The sequence below is a fragment of the Mustela nivalis genome (genome assembly GCF_964662115.1).
Source record: "Mustela nivalis genome assembly, chromosome: 5".
NCBI classification, from domain to species: domain Eukaryota; kingdom Metazoa; phylum Chordata; class Mammalia; order Carnivora; family Mustelidae; genus Mustela; species Mustela nivalis.
The window spans coordinates 111,044,183-111,060,656 of record NC_139024.1 but is presented as its reverse complement, the minus strand read 5'-3'; the positions used below and the strand labels follow the sequence as shown (position 1 = coordinate 111,060,656).

The 16,474-nt window shown below is 34.7% G+C and overlaps 1 protein-coding gene across 9 annotated transcripts in view; it reads right to left on the bottom strand.

Moving 5' to 3' along the window:
* FAM135A (family with sequence similarity 135 member A) overlaps window positions 1-16,474 on the bottom strand; it is a 128,254-nt gene that overhangs the window by 7,864 nt on the left and 103,916 nt on the right. For 8 of the 9 annotated variants that reach the window (XM_082731293.1, XM_082731294.1, XM_082731298.1 and 5 more), the window contains 4 exons: window positions 14,054-14,145; window positions 13,452-13,549; window positions 11,469-11,620; window positions 9,653-9,763 (listed from right to left, as the gene is read on the bottom strand). In XM_082731293.1, coding sequence (XP_082587419.1) covers window positions 9,653-9,763; window positions 11,469-11,620; window positions 13,452-13,549; window positions 14,054-14,145 — 453 coding nt within the window. Of the gene's footprint in view, window positions 1-4,062; window positions 4,207-9,652; window positions 9,764-11,468; window positions 11,621-13,451; window positions 13,550-14,053; window positions 14,146-16,474 lie in introns of those variants that run through there. The other variant, XM_082731295.1, reaches the window with a different exon arrangement.

Genomic DNA, 16,474 nt, shown 5'->3' with positions numbered 1-16,474 from the left:
AGTGTGTTGATCCCAGGACCCTGAGACTGGCTTAACCCACTGAGCCACCCAGGCGCCCCAGATGAGGGATTTCTAAGAAAATCTTTAATTCTCAGATTCCACGATGATGAAAAAAATAAAATCGAAGATCTTGACACTGATATAAATATACTGTCATTTCTAAATGTGATTTCTAAGACAGTATTATACTTTAAAAATACATTTTAAATTCAGTAGTCTAATTTTAGTATCAGGTCTTCAACAAGGTATTAATTCTAATATTGTACTTCTGCATGGAAAGTTTGCTTTCTGTATTAGCAAAGAACCAATTTAGTTCAATAGACTATAACTCTTTTTGAATCTTTTGGTTTTAATTCCTATCTAGCATTGTTGGCTAGTGAGGGCAGAAACTCAGTGAAACAACTCCAGGGGTGCTGGTGGGAATTATAAAAGTACTTCATCTATACTGAAGTCTAGCAAATGAAAGTATCTGAAGTCTTTACTGGGACTCTTATATTCCAAGTTACCTTCGCTGCCCCTTCGTATTCCACCTGCTCAAAGATGATCTAGTTAACTGCCCCTTGGGTTAGTACTTCACTCAGCCCTTGAAATGGCTAATTCTAGGTTGAAAAGTTACCTCTAACTTAGGAAAGCAATAGTTCCCCATTACAGAATGAAATAGTTTAGCTAAAAAATTTCTGAATATATTAGTTACTTTTCATGTACCAAGAAAAAGGTTAAAGTAAATCTTCAATATTATTCTGGACTGTATAACAATATAACTTATGCCTGAACATTGTCATGGTATAGTAACGTTCATCTTCATTATCTTAGTCTTCCTGATACTGCTGGCAACCCATTTTTTCCCTAAAAATTTTAATGAGTTTTAAAGCAATTCATACTGACTCATTTTCTGTTTACTCTCTGGAATTGGCTCAAGCAGTAGTTCTAAACTGGTGGCTTTGCACCGTAAGGGACATTAAGCAGTGTCTGATGACATTTTTGTTGTCACACCAGGGGGCATGTGGGGATAAAGGCATGGAGGGTGGTGTGTGTTACTGGTATTTAGTTGGTAAAGTCTAGGGATGCTACTAAATATCTTACAATGCACAAGACAACCTCTGATGACAAGGAACTATCTAGCCCAGAATGTCAATAGTGCTGAGGTAAAGAAAACCCTGTACTTTTAAAATGGACACATACTAAGAAATATTAGACTATTCTTGTTTTACTCATTTATTTTAAATACATTTGAAAGAATTTGCTTCCCCAAATGTTAGCTGATGCGGATTCTTTCCTACATTTTCAAAAACAAAATACAAATGTAACTTGCATATCAATTGATAACTATTATTAAACACCTCTGTAATCTGCTGGAAGAAAAGATTATCTTGTGCCATAGTAGCACAGCAGGAGATTTCTTTAATTATTATATTTTCTTAGTCAGAACTCAATAGCTGGTAAAGAGATGCTAAGCAGGTGTTTTGGGGAAAATCTTAAAATAAGAATATTTTGTTTCTGCAATTCCAACAATGAACAGATTTTCATTTGGCTATTTTTAAGCCCTCGTTATATAATGCAAGAATGCCCATGATCTTTCTCTTTATGTAATCTTGACTAGTTCATCACTGGTGTCACCAAATCTATGCATAATACACATTTTACTTTCTATGTTATTTTAGTTCCTTCCTCTTTCTTTCTTTTGATATTCAATACTGAGACACTAGTATGCCATAACTATACTGGTAATCTGTAGAATGCAATCAATAAGGTTTTTTGGTCAAAAGTTGCTATAAAATTTAATCAATGTTTATGATCGTAACACCTTAATCAAAACAGATAATTTCCTCTGAAAAGTAACATTTCCTTAACACTTTACTAGATCTTTTGTGTTCATCAAACAAAAAAAAGGCTTACTTAATAAATATATGATTTTTAAAAAAATATAACATTTCTCAATTGTTTTAGAAATCATATAAATTATTTTATGCCTTTAAATGCTTCTTAAATTTTATTTGTTTTTTAAAAATGCTTTATTTATTTATTTGACAGAGAGAGAGACAGGAAGAGAGGGAGCACAAGCAGGGGAAGTGGAAGAGGGAGAAGCACGCTTCCCGCTAAGTAGGGAGTCCAATGTGGGGCTCAATCTTAGGACCTTGGGATCATGACCTGAGCCGAAGGCAGATGCTTAATGACAGCCACCCAGGTGCCCCAAAATGCTTAATTCTAAAATAATAAACAGCTTTTAATTAAGGGAAGTTACTAACTACTGATACATTGCAGAGAAGAAGACTTTGAAAAGGAAGACCCACAGGGTGGGGACTTTGCTTAAATAAAAAAAGGAAAATAGTAGGTTGGAGTTTGCCTCAGATGGGTTATTTTAGGCTTTCCCAAAGAGCAGGAAATTCGCTGTTCAGAAGAAACAGAAGCAATAATTAAACAAGGACATCTGAAAATATTTTATAAAATAAAAGTAAATTATAGAAAGTATTTTTTTTTTAAATACATAGAGTAAAATACAAAAGAGAAACTATCACTAGGGCTTTTGATTATTTAAAAATAACCTGAGAGGAGCACTGGGTGGCTCAGTTGGTTAATCATCTGCCTTTGCACAGGTCATGATCTTGGTTGGGGTCCTGGGATCCAACCCCGCACAGGGCTTCCTGCTCAGCAAGGAGTCTGCTTCTCCCTCTCCTTGCAACCCCATCCCCACTTGTGCTCCCTCTCTCAAATAAATAAATAAAATCTTAAAAAAAAAAAAAAACAAAAACCCTTGAGGCTAGCCTATCAGTTAAGTAAATGTTACTTTATGTTTTCCTATTTTATTTATCTTTCTGATGTGACTCCAAATATATTTACTTAGTAAATAAATTAATTACAACATTAAAATTATAAATTATTATATAGTTATATTTATTATATAATGATATATGTGTGTGTGTGTGTACGCACACATGCAAATACATACACAGGTGTAGGAACTGACCACTCATTTCTCATAATTTTCTAGATGAAAAAAAAATCCCTCAAAAAACAAAACAGAATAAACCGGGGAAAAGCATAGAGAATTGCTCTATCTCTGTGATAATTTAAAAATCAATTAATGATCATTTGTTGGTATTTAAAACTGCAATTAGAAACAGCATCTAAAGTTCCTGAAAATGTGCAGTAATGGCTAAACATGACATGACTGGAACATGCATAATTGCTTACTAGCTTTATGACTCGAGTCAAGTTACTCAGCTTTTCTATGTTTTGGTGTCCTAACCTGCTATATGGGGCAATAATATTCTTACTAAGATTAAATAAACTAATATGTATAACATGCTTAGTACCTGGATTATAGTTAAGTGCCATATGTGTGTTGGCTATTGTTATTTATTATTATACTTTAGTATTATCTAATGCGTTGCTCATAATTATTAGAAAACTGTATTCTTTCATGTTAATTCAGTTCAGATGCATACTAAAAGACTCATATTTGAGTAAAAGTAGAAATCTTGAAACATAAATATAATTTGAATATGTCATTTGAGTAATTTTTTATAGTCAGTATTTTTAATAGTTCTGTCATAAAAATTTCCTACAACAGATTTGTGATAGTAATGTGAAAGCAAATTTCTATAATCTATAATACCACTATCATTTTAGTTCAGGCATCTCTTCGTTTAGAGCTATTTTTACCATCTAACATTTATTGAGTTTTGTGCTATTCAAAACGGTAATTGTTTCACATGCATTATCTCATTTAATCCTTTCATAGTCTTGTGAAGAAGATACTATTATTCCCATTTTACCACGGAAGAAACTGAAGTCTATTTAGATTAAGCGTCCTACTCAGTTTTTCAGCTAAGACTAATAATCTACTTGCGATTTAAAGTCTGGCTCTTAAACAGTTACTGGGCTGGTACAACTGGAAGGAAGGTACGAACAAGTCTTGCTGTGATTCTAAGGCAAGAAATAACTCAAGTGCAAACGATCTACTCACATCTATCAATAATTAGAAATAATACAAATAGGAAAAGCCATGGATTATAGAATTTTTGTAGTAAAATTTTATTTATGCCTTCTTTAGTGATTTTATTTTCTTATGTGGCTACTATTCCTTTTGCTAATTTTACTTCATAAAATACAGTATAAATACAAAGACTCCAGGGAACATTTATAGAGTTTTGCCTTTCCTTTATTTTCTAGTCTGTTAACAGCAGTAGTACAAACTTCATATACCTAGAACACAATAGTTCTAGTTAGTGTCAGTAAGTTTTTCCCATGTGAGAACTATATACTCTATTTGCTTTGTAGGCATATCTTATATATTAGTGAATCAAATAAATATTTCTGTGCACTATATGTAACTTATTGTTGCTTTGTACTCTTAGAAACAAAACATAAAACTTGACCTATAAAAGAATGTTTCTTTCACTGATTCTAATAACAGACAGTACATGAAATAATCATTCCAGCATCTCTTTCTCACGTTAATAACATTTAAGGCAGAATCCTGAAAAAGCTTATACAGCACTCAACTGAAGTGGGCATTATTCAATTAGTAAATCTATCCAGTGTTTACATCAAATGTTTCAAAAGCAGAATGGAGGACATGGGTGATGAGAATATAGACAAAAATAGATTTAAATGGCCAGGGCTTAAATTACAAGTTCAAGTCACTTCCAGTTTGGAATTATCAGTCACCAAATATATAGATTTGATTTTTGGCTTACCATATAATATTGACCTGATTTTGGACATGGAAAATGTTTGAAAAAAATTGTTTGCTGATGCAGCAAGTTTATACCAAACACCTGGTAAGGGGGAAAACTATAGTAAATACTGAGTGTTTATGTGGGGAGTAGGAATGTGCTGTCACAAATGGATCCTACTACTGGAAAGGAGGTTAAGGTGCATAAAAATGATTATATGAGATAAACCATAGCAGGTATGGTAAAAGAGGTTCATATATAATGCCATGAGAGATCAGTTATAATATTAACAATCTTGGGAAGTAGAATGCAAAGAAGAGGGGTTAAAGATGACATCGAAGTATTTCAAACTACGTAATTTAGAAGACAGAGTACCATTAAAAAATAATGAAAAAAGAGTTAGTAAAAGGAGACAATATATTCAGGTTTAGACATATGTCTCATATGTTAGTAGAGATGTCTAGCATGCAAATGAAGATTGGAATTCATTAATGAGCTCAGTTTGGAGGTGTAAGATCTAGGATATAAACATGAATACTGGGCAATCTACTGGATACTCTGAGAGTAGAGGAGCATTAAATCAGAGAAGGACTCAAGAAAGCTTTTAATAGCAGATGGTGTCTAATTTTAGAAGACGGAGAGAACTGGTTCTAAACAGATGAGTAAACACATGGGGAGGAATGGTGGTAGAGAAAGCATGGATGAATGCAAGCATATAGCGCACGGCATATCTAAAGCAAAGGATGTGTGCCTGGGCAGAGTAGGATTTGAAATCAGTAAAAGAATCAGGAACCAGATTTTAAAGGATGTGATGCCCTAAGCCATGGAATTTAAACCATCTTGAAAGCCACAACACACCATGAAAAGATTTTCAAACAGGAGCAATATGGTCTGATTTAATTTTTAGAAGATAATTTTATCTAATGAGGAAATGAGATGGAGGAGAGTAACCAGTTTGGAGGACAAATAATCAGTTTGGAGGCCACAGCAATAATCTGTGGTTGACCTAAGGCAGTGGGACAAAGAAAAGAAAGAGAAGACTCCGTGAGCTATAAAAAGAAGGCGGAATGTTTCAGGGCTTAGTAACTAAGCAGATGTGTGTGGGGATATTGAAAAGAGGAGTCTAAAGAACAACTTTGAAGTTTTTGGCTGGGCAGATGGTGGTAGTTGTGGAATGAAGAGAAATTAATCTGAAGGGAAAGGTGAGGTATCTGAAAACACTGCATTTGAGGTAGATAACCATGAACCATCTAAGTAAATGTGCTTAGTAGGCAACTGGATGTATCAGTCTAGAATACAGCTAGAGGACTGAACTAGAGATACATATTTGAGCTACCGATGGTGAAGATGGATATGAAATGATGCTGTCAAAGAAGAATGTATAGAGTGAGAGCCGACGACAGAAGATGGAGTCCAAGAACCTCTATTTAAGGCACAAGGAGAGAAAAGAAATCTGTGTTGGAAGCAGAGAGCCAACATTAAAGAAAACCAGGAAAGGCTGATACAGAATGGGAGGTAGGAAAGTATTTCAAGAATAAGGGTATTTTCAGGGCACCTGGGTGGCTCAGTGGGTTAAGCCTCTGCCTTCATCTCAGGTCATGATCTCAGGGTCCTGGGATCGAGCCCCTCATCTGGCTCTCTGCTCAGTGGGGAGCCTGCTTCTCCCACCCCCACGCCTGCCTCTCTGCCTACTTGTGATCTCTCTCTCTCTGTGTCAAATAAATAAATGAAATCTTAAAAAAAAAAAAAGAACAAGGGTATTTTCAATAGTCATAAATGCCAGCATATTCAAATAAAATTAAGAAAAAAGATAACTGGCTAGGCAACCTTCAACAGAATGGTGAGAACAGAAATCAGATTATACTGGAGTGAAATAAAAGGTTAGGAAGTAGTGAAAGTAACTGTTTTTTTGTTTTTGTTTTTTTTTTTAAAAGAGGCTCAATTTGTATATAAAAAAGAGAAATACCAATATACAGAATTAGGGATCAAAGGAGGTATTTATTATTACTATGATATAAGATGGGAGAAAATGGAATAACTTGATATGTTAAGAGATAAGCCACTGAAGAGGAAGAGTTAAAGACAGAGAGAAGTAACAGGTTCTAAAACAGAAAGGGAAATTATTCTTGGACCACAGATAAAATATATTTTACTGAACTAGGAGGAAAGCACAAGTGTGCTAATGTTTGCAGGTAAAAAGAAAGGAAGTAGGAAAGTTCTCACTTGATGGCTTGACTCTCATAGATAGAGTAGGAAACAAAGTCATTTATAGAAGTGAAGGTAACAGTGGTAGTTTAAAATCTAAGGCTAAGAGGTAAAAAACTGGAAAAGCTTTGGGGGACCTGGATGACTCACTTAGTTACGGTCTGACTCTTGGTTTTGGCTCAGGTCATGGTCTCATGGGATGTACAATCATGCCCCACATCAGACTTGGCACTCAGCGAGGTGTGTTTGAGATTGTCTCCCTCTGACCCTCCCCCTACCTGCACTCACTAAATAAATCTTAAAAACAACAACAGCAACAACAACACAGCAACAACAACAAAACAAAACAGAAAAGCTTCTAGGAAATGGTTAGGAAGCGATCAGAGTTAACCACTTGGGAATGTCCTGGATCTACACTAGTACTGATGTACTGATCTGCATGTCTGCATGATCCATTTTGGTAGAGCTCAACAAGCCAGGTAAAGAAACAGTAGTACAGGTTGCTGGATGGCTAAGATGGAAAAACACATGGTAATAATGTATGAATAATAAAAGTGTATATAAAAATAAAAATTCATGTAGGCTGGCATAGATCAGGAAGGGAGGAGAACCATGAAGGACAAGGTAATTTAAGAAACTGAGTAGGGATCTTAAATAGTCTAAAAAGCAAATGAGAATAAGGGAGTGAGAAAGAAGGGTAGGATATTTTAGTCTCAGAATAGAATACTGTGTGAAATTTCAGGGATGGAATAGAGCCATGGGTATGGGTTTAACATGGAGTAGAATGGAACATTCCCACAGTGGAGAAAGGTTCTTCATGCTTGATAATCATCTAAAGGGTTGACTTCATCAAATCACCAAAAATGATTCCAAGATTATGGATATTAAGATCGAAGAATGGGGGGCACCTGGGTGGCTCAGTGAGTTAAGCAGCTGCCTTCGGCTCAGGTCATGATCTCAGGGTCCTGGGATAGAGCCCCGCATCGGGTTCTCTGCTCAGCAGGGAGCTTCCTCCTCTCTCTCTGCCTGCCTCTCTGCCTGCTTGTGATCTCTCTCTGTCAAATAAATAAATAAAATCTTTAAAAAAAAAATTGAAGAATGATATCTTCTCCTGAGCATAACTGTATATTTGTCAATGAATTCTTATGAGAGATCTCACTGAATATGTGAGCAGTGACCAGGAGATCATTGTATTAAAGATGACCAAAAGGCAGCAGGGTCTGGAGGGTACAAACCTCAAAGGATAGTTTTATGACAGTAGAGGAATAATGATTGCAGCTCGAAATGGAAAGCACGAGGACTATTTTCTCCACTCTAGGTGGTACTCAGTAAATAAAAAATTGAGGTTCTCCTGTAGAACGGTTTAGCACAGTATGATTTGTGGGATCTGGCCAGCTGCCTTTTTTGGGGGGGATAAAGTGTTTTTGTTGTTGTTGTTGTTTTTAATTTTTTGTTGGATCTGAGCCACACCCATTTGCTTATGTATTGTCTAGGGCTGTTTTTGTCCTACATCGGTATGCTGAGTAGCTGCAACAGAGATCACATGGCCTGCAAAGCCAAAATATTTACTATCTGGCCCTTAGGGGAAAAGTTTGCCAGCTTTTGCTCTACAGCCAAGGGGAGTGGGGAAATTGGGGTGTGGTGGGAAGCATCCAGGTTTCACTTATGTCTCCATGTTCATAAGACTAGAGACAGCATTCTTCAAAGAAGAATATGAAGTCCGTCTCTTCCCCTCAAATAGAGATTTCAAAAGACAAAGTGGAAAGAATATGGTAGGGAGACATAAGTGTGAAACTGGTAAAGTAGTAGTTGAGTACCTCAGGTTGTGAAAGCCTGGAATATAAAGCAAGATGGGGAATATATCTAATAATCAGTTAATAAGAGATGAGTAACAAGATTCATCCAGTAATGGGAATTTGTAGAAGGAATAACTATAAATAGTTTAGTTTCTAGGGGCACCTTGGTGGCTCAGTCAGTTGAGCGTCTGACTCTTTTTAATTTTATAGCCCAGGTCATGGTCTCAGGATGGCGAGACTGGGTCAACAAGCTGGGCTCTGTGATGGGTATGGAGCTTGCTTAAGATTCTCTCTCTCTTTCTCTCTCTCTCCTTTGGCTCCCTCCTCCTCAAATAGTTTTTGATATTTTACAGAAAAGTTTTATAGTCCTTGGATAGGAAGGCAGAAGAATATGTGACAGTTTATTTAAAAGGGTTGAGGACTAGGGCAAGAGGACCAAAGAGCTAGGACATGCAAAGGCCCAGTTCAAAAACTGACTCACAATTGGTACTGAATTATAAATGTTAAAAAGTTTAAGATAACTTCTTTCTTTCTTTAAGATTTTATTTATTTATTTGACAGACAGAGAGAGAGAAGGCACATGCAGGAGGAGCGGCACACAGAGAGAGATGGGGGAGCCCAATGCGGGGCTTGATCCCAGGACCCTGAGATAATAACCTGAGCTGAAGGCAGACGCTTACTGGACTGAGCCACTCAAGTGCCCCTAGGATAATCTCAAAGTACCTGTGTTTATACAACACAAATATGATCATGTAAAAAAAAAAAAATCAAACAACCATGTTAATTGTAACTCCTATTTCATTATTAAAAAATTATAACTGATTAATAGTTTTTTAACCCACTGAGCCACCCAGGTGCCCTGATTAATAGTTTTTTAATCACCAGAAAGACATGTTGATAATTTGCTAAAGGTTGATTTTTAAAAAAGATTTTCAAGTGAATGTTTTTCAAAACTGTTAACTATATACTTACCTGCTTTATTACTAAGCTTGTATAAGAAAGTTTGGCGAGGGTCTGAGTGATCTCGACATGTCAGTTGTAAAAGAGAACCTGATTTTTTCCATTTCTGCATGAACCATAGACCTACAGAGTTACAAATGATATGTGAATAATACTGGAAATACAGGGTAGCATATGCCAAGATTATTAATTTTAGTATATATTTCACTTCAAAAATGAGATCTACCAAACTAGCATTTTCTTAACTAATAAAAAATATATTTGTAAATTATTTCCTTTTTCTGATAACAAATATAAACACATACATTTAAGTTAACTATGGGTAAATGGTGGTTGATAGAGAGCTTGCTATTTTGATCACATTCACTAATGAAATAGATAATGATTCAAGGACAAATTTGGGGAAAGTGTACCTTTAGATATATTTTTCAAATTATAAAGAAGCACAGATGGAAAAAACTTCACAGTAGTAGATCCAAACGCTTAAGCACTGAGTGTTTTAGTCTAGAGATAAATATAGATATGGTAGACAAACTGTATAAGGACTAACTCTTACAATGAGCAATTGGTTAATGTTTTCTAGTAATAGCTGAATATTATGAAGATTTATTTGCTTGCTTGTTTGTTTGTTTATTTATTTATTGGGGAGGGACAGAGGAGAGGGACTCTGAGATCATGACTTGAGCTGAAATGAAGACTTGAATGCTTAACCAACTGAGCCAGAGGTACCTCTTAAGTTTCATATTTAATTGTATTTCTTTGTATTATCAGTTATGCATATTTAAATGCATCTTCCCCTTAATTAAGAGAAACCCTAATCATTCTCTGGAACAGGTTTTCAAGATTGTGCAAAATATTAATTTCCACTTTTATTGTTTCTAATATTAGAGAGGGGAACAGGGCAAGAAAAGAGAAAAAAACCTCTTTAGTTGATTAAATCTTGTAAGCCTATTTGGGGAACAGTTTAGTGAAAAAAGAAATTCAAAGTACTGCATCCTATTTACATAGGGTTCTATTTTACATTACTTATAGATTTCATCTTTTTCATGCCCTCTTTTTTAAAAAACTAAAAATCTAGAACTAGATGTTTGTGGATACCATAGTCTGGAACAGGATACAAGGAAAATAGAATGGTTTTTTTGTCAATGAAAGTGAAAGAGAAAATGGAAGTAAGAGTTTCAAGCCTCAATGCAGAGAGACAGAATATAATCTACTTTATTCTCACAATGGGAATCAATGGACTAAACTATAAAAACTACTTAAAAAAATCTAAGGGAAAAAAACCATACCAAACAAAAGGCAAATTAAGTATCAGATCTTTCTTGATGAGAATATTCATTCTAATCAAAATTGTCTTAACTTTCCTTTTAAGTTTTAAAATATTTTAGAAATTATTTTCTCATAACATCCCTTTGTTATCAAACCAAAATCAGAGTTAAAATTCTATATATAATATTCTGTAACTTTATAATATATTAAATATAGGTATTTAATTTTTATCTGCTCAACTGATGGAACAACAGAATAGCCTGTTTTTAAGATAAACATATACTGAAAATATTTAGATAGTTTAATAAAAATTAGTTCAAAACACTCTTGTCACTTTTGATACATATCATCTCAATATGATAACATTCATTTTCTGAAATGACTTTTATTGATTTATTTCATGTACAGGACGAAACAGAAAAATTTCTACATCTTTTTTTTTCATAAAATTCCAAGTATGTGACAGGTCAGCTTTAAATAAATATCAGAAAACTTTAAATTTGTATTTAAATTTTCTCCCCATGCCATATTTTTTATACTGAACAATAAAACTTGTTACCTGTATTAACAAGAGCACTGCTATTGTAGAGTGTACCAAGGTGAGGTCCAGAAAGAGATAAAAAGGTATGAAGTTTGTTGAGGTAATATCTAAACCTTGGCCTTGTAAGCACTGAGCGGATTATTAAATTGCCCAACGAATGTCCAATAAAGCTTTAAGAAAAAAAAAAGACATTTCTCCCATAGTATTAATTTAAAAAAAAAAAATTAAAGCTGATACCTCTATACACAGATGTGACATACCAAGTATCTGGAAATTTCTAATATGTTTTAAAGCTATGTTCTGATACTTTGAAATGATGTAACTTATATTTTGAAGGAAAAAAATGTGAGAATGTAGTAGAAAATTTCTACTATATAATTTAAATGTTTATTGAAATAAGATATTACTTATATGAACATTTTAATTCATAGTTATAACTGCTTAGAAATAAATACATTTTAAAAGTAACTATAAATTAACTAGATGATAAATTTGCCTCCTTAGGCACACGTGCCAATTACTACTAATTGAGTCATGATTTAAAGCAAAATAATGAAATTGTACCTATAAAGGATAGCTTAGGAAAAATTATATACCCATTTCATTTACTTTCTGGTCTATACCCTAAAATTTATAAAGCATCTCACCTTTATTAAGGAATGATTTAAATCAAAAGAGCCTTTTTACTTATCATCATTATGCAATAGATGGTATATTAGTCCCTGGGGATAATTAACAATGCAAGAAGAGAGTTTGAAAGCTGTCTTAAACTGGTTTACCGATATAGCTAGTGAGTAGCTCAGGATAAACTTCCCTCCCAAATTGGAAGTTCCTGAAGCTGTGGGGTGAGAGTTATGATTGCAACTAACAGTCCTCAATTAACCAGATCAGGCTTTTGAATAATGGTTAATTATAACTACTAATTTAATCTAAAAGAGGTAATGTGTTTGTGGATAAATGAAAACTGAAATATTATTTTCTCATCATAATATAATAAGTGAATAAAAGGAATATAAGATCACTGTAGAAAATTCAGTAAATAAAATGTATTTTAAAATCCATAAATGAAGAGAATTAGAATAAGAAAATACATCTCTCCTCCCTCCTAACATACTTGCATCTCCACCCATTTTAAAATAAATGTTTTTTTAAATGACTTCAAATAAAAACCTATTTATCTCTCTTTTTAGTGCTTACTCTCCATAATTCAAACTGGAAACAAACGCTTTCAAAAGCCTATGGTTATAAGAGCCCAGTTTCTTCCTATAACCTAGTTGAGATACGAAGGTAACCATTATTCTACTTTTTGAGGCAGAAAGATTAGTTTTGACTTTTTCTTTAAGTCCTACTGTACCAGAGGAAACAAATATTTTTCTATCGCCCATGTCTACCCACAGTATCTGCTTGAATTATGAGACACATATTGCTTTGACCATCTTGCTTGTGGAAAACTGACTCACAAAGTAGAGTTAGGAGAACTTGAAAGTAATTTTTTGTTTCATTTGTTTGTATATATCCATTGCCCTAAAATCTTTCTTTTTGGTAACAGCTTTATTGAGATACAATTCACACACACATTCATCCATTAAAATGTATAATTTAATGGTTCTTAGTATATTCAAAGTTGTGCAACCACCACAAGAGATTTTGGAACATTTTCTTCACTTCAAAATACCCCTGAATCCTTTAGCTATTACGGGTGCCATCTGCCATCTCCCCCAGCCCTAAGTAATCATTAATCTACTCCTGTCTCAAGAGATTTGCTATTCTGAATAATTCATATAAATGGAATCATATGTGGTCTTTCCCTAAAATTTTTAAAATTTTTCCTTTTCTCTTTAAATTAGGCAAACTGAATTGTGGTCTCCTATATTTCATAACAGGGCAACAAAACTACCACAAATTCTGTTTAATTTTTCTGTTTCTATTTAATGTTTTCTGTTTAATTCATAGAGACATAAAGGTATGTTAATTAATATTACAGAGAATTATCAAAGTTACCTTATTTTTGAGACTGTTAGGCTATATATCTGAATATACTGTATGATCTCATCCAGAAGGCGATCAGTCATACTATCAAAGTCAGCAAAAGTATCATTCTGAATAAAGAAAAACAGACATATATTATGGTGAATATGAATAATCACAGGAAAAACAATATAAACATTATTTTTGATTTAGGTGCTGAAAATATGGTTAAGATGGGTGGTTTTTAGAGAAGCTGGTGAATAATATTCATTATATGAAGTGAGCAAAAAGTGAAATTTCCAGGAAAAGAAAAAATTCAGTGTTATTAATAATACTTGCTTCATTAGTTCTTTTGCCCAATACCCACATTTAACTTAAGGTTATTTATAATGGTTTAATTAATGAAATTTTTGCATAGAAATGTGAAATTCTAGAAATTTTGTGCATGTGAAGAGCTCATAAGCCAAATCATAAATCATCTCATTTCAATTTCGTTAGTATATGCATTAATGTGAAATTTCATACAAATCAGAAAAATTATTTCTATTAGTATAAGCATTTTGTAGTAAACAATTAGGTAGAAACTAGTACAAAAAATATTTGCTTCCATTGAAAACACTGTCATAATATTGTACCTGATTTCTCTCAGACATAAGAAAATCAATTCTTCCCCCAGGCAGTCCAAGTTCAATGTAAGTTTTTACTAATCGGAGATCTGCACTGTTACCTAGAAAATAAAGAAAATGAAAAATTACGTCTGAAGGACAAGATAAAGTAAAATGTACAAAGTACATCATTGTATATTTGAAGAGAAGTATATGCTCGCTGCCAGTTTTGAACAGACAGTACAACCTGAAATAGTGTTCTCAATTTCCATGTCAAGGCTGATTTCAAGCAGCCATCCAGTATAATTCAACAATTTACTTCTTAGGAATTTTGGTGACATTGATGCTTTTGTTTTCCCACCTGATGGTGTTTTTATTCATTGTTAGCTTTGGAGACTACTGGCTGTGGTCACTGTGAATGACTTATGGAAGTACTCCTCCTATCATTACTATAGTTGATTATTTAAAAAACCTTGAATGCGTTTTTTTTTTTTTTTTAAGATTTATTTATTTATTTGAGAGAGCGAGACAGTGAGGAAGAGGGGCAGAGACAGAGGAAGATGGAGAGAGAATCCGAAGCAGACTCCACACTGAGTGTGGACCCTGACACAGAGCTCCATCTTATGAACCTGAGATCATGGACCTGAGCCAAAATCAAGTTAAGATGCTCAACCAATTGCGCCATCCAGGCACCCTTTGAATGCATTTTAGATTCAGATTTAACCTGTTCACTTTTTTTTTTAAATTTCTTATATATTTTATTGTGCTGAGACTTTAGTCATATTTCTGGGTCTCCTCTTTTTTTTTAATATTTTTATAAACATATATTTTTAGCCCCAGGGGTACAGGTCTCTGAATCACCAGGTTTACACACTTCACAGCACTCACCACAGTATACACCCCCCACCCCAATGTCTATAACCACACCACCCTCTCCTGACCCCCCTCAACCCAGCAACCCTCAGTTTGTTCTGTGAGATTAAGAGTCTCTTATGGTTTGTCTCCTTCCCAATCCCATCTTGCTTCATTTATTCTTTTCCTACCCCCCAAACCTCCCACGTTGAATCTCCACTTCCTCATATCAGGGAGATCATATGATAGTTGGCTTTATCTGATTGACTTATTTCACTAAGCGTAATACCCTCTAGTTCCATCCACCCTGCTGTAAATGGCAAGATTTCATTTCTTCTGATGGCTGCATAATATTCCATTGTATATATATATATATATATATACAACCTCCTCTTTATCCATTCATCTGTTGATAGACCTCTAGGTTCTTTCCATACTTTGGCTATTGTAGACATTGCTGCTATAAACATTAAGGTGCATGTGCCCCTTCAGATCACTACGTTTGTACCCAGTAATGCAATTGCTGGATCATAGGGTAGCTCTATTTTCAACTTTTTGAGGAACCTCCATGCTGTTTTCCAGAGTGGTTGCACCAGCTTGCATTTCCACCAGCAGTGTAGGAGGGTTCCCCTTTCTCTGCATTCTTGCTAGCATCTGTCATTTCCTGCCTTGTTAATTCTAGCCATTCTGACTGGTGTGAGGTGGTATCTCATTGTGGTTCTGATTTGTATTTCCCTGATGCCGAGTGATGTGGAACACTTTTTCATGTGTCTGTTGGCCACCTGGATGTCTTCTTTGCAGAAATGTCTGTTCATGTCCTCTGCCCATTTCTTCATTGGATTATTTGTTCTTTGGGTGTTAAGTTTGCTAAGCTCTTTATAGCTTTTGGATACTAGCTCTTTATCGGATATGTCATTTGCAAATATCTTCTCCCATTCTGTCAGTTGTCTTTTGGTTTTGCTGTGCAAAAGCTTTTGATCTCGATGAAATCCCAATTGTTCATTTTTGCCCTTGCTTCCCTTGCCTTTCGCGACGTTCCTAGGAAGAAGTTGTAGCACCTAGGTCGAAGAGGTTGCTGCCTGTGGTCTCCTCAAGGATTTTGATGGATTCCTTTCTCACATTGAGGTCCTTCTTCCATTGTGAGTCTATTTTCATGTGTGGTGTAAGGAAATGGTCCAATTTCATTTTTCTGCATGTGGCTGTCCAATTTTCCCAACACCATTTGTTGAAGAGGCTGTCTTTTTTCCATTGGACATTCTTTCCTGCTTTGTCGAAGATTCGTTGACCATAGAGTTGAGGGTCCATTTCTGGGCTCTCTGTTCTGTTCCATTTATCTATGTGTCTATTTTTGTGCCAGTACCACACTGTCTTGATGATGACAGCTTTTAAGAGAGCTTGAAGTCTGGAATTGTGATGCCACCAACTTTGGCTTTCTTCTTCAATATTCCTTTGGCTATTCGAGGTCTTTTCTGGTCTAGGATTATTTGTTCCATTTCTTTGAAAAAAATTGATGGGCTTTTGATAGTGATTGCATTAAATGTGTAGATTGCTTTAGGTAGCATAGACATTTTCACAATATCTGTTCTTCCAATCCATGAG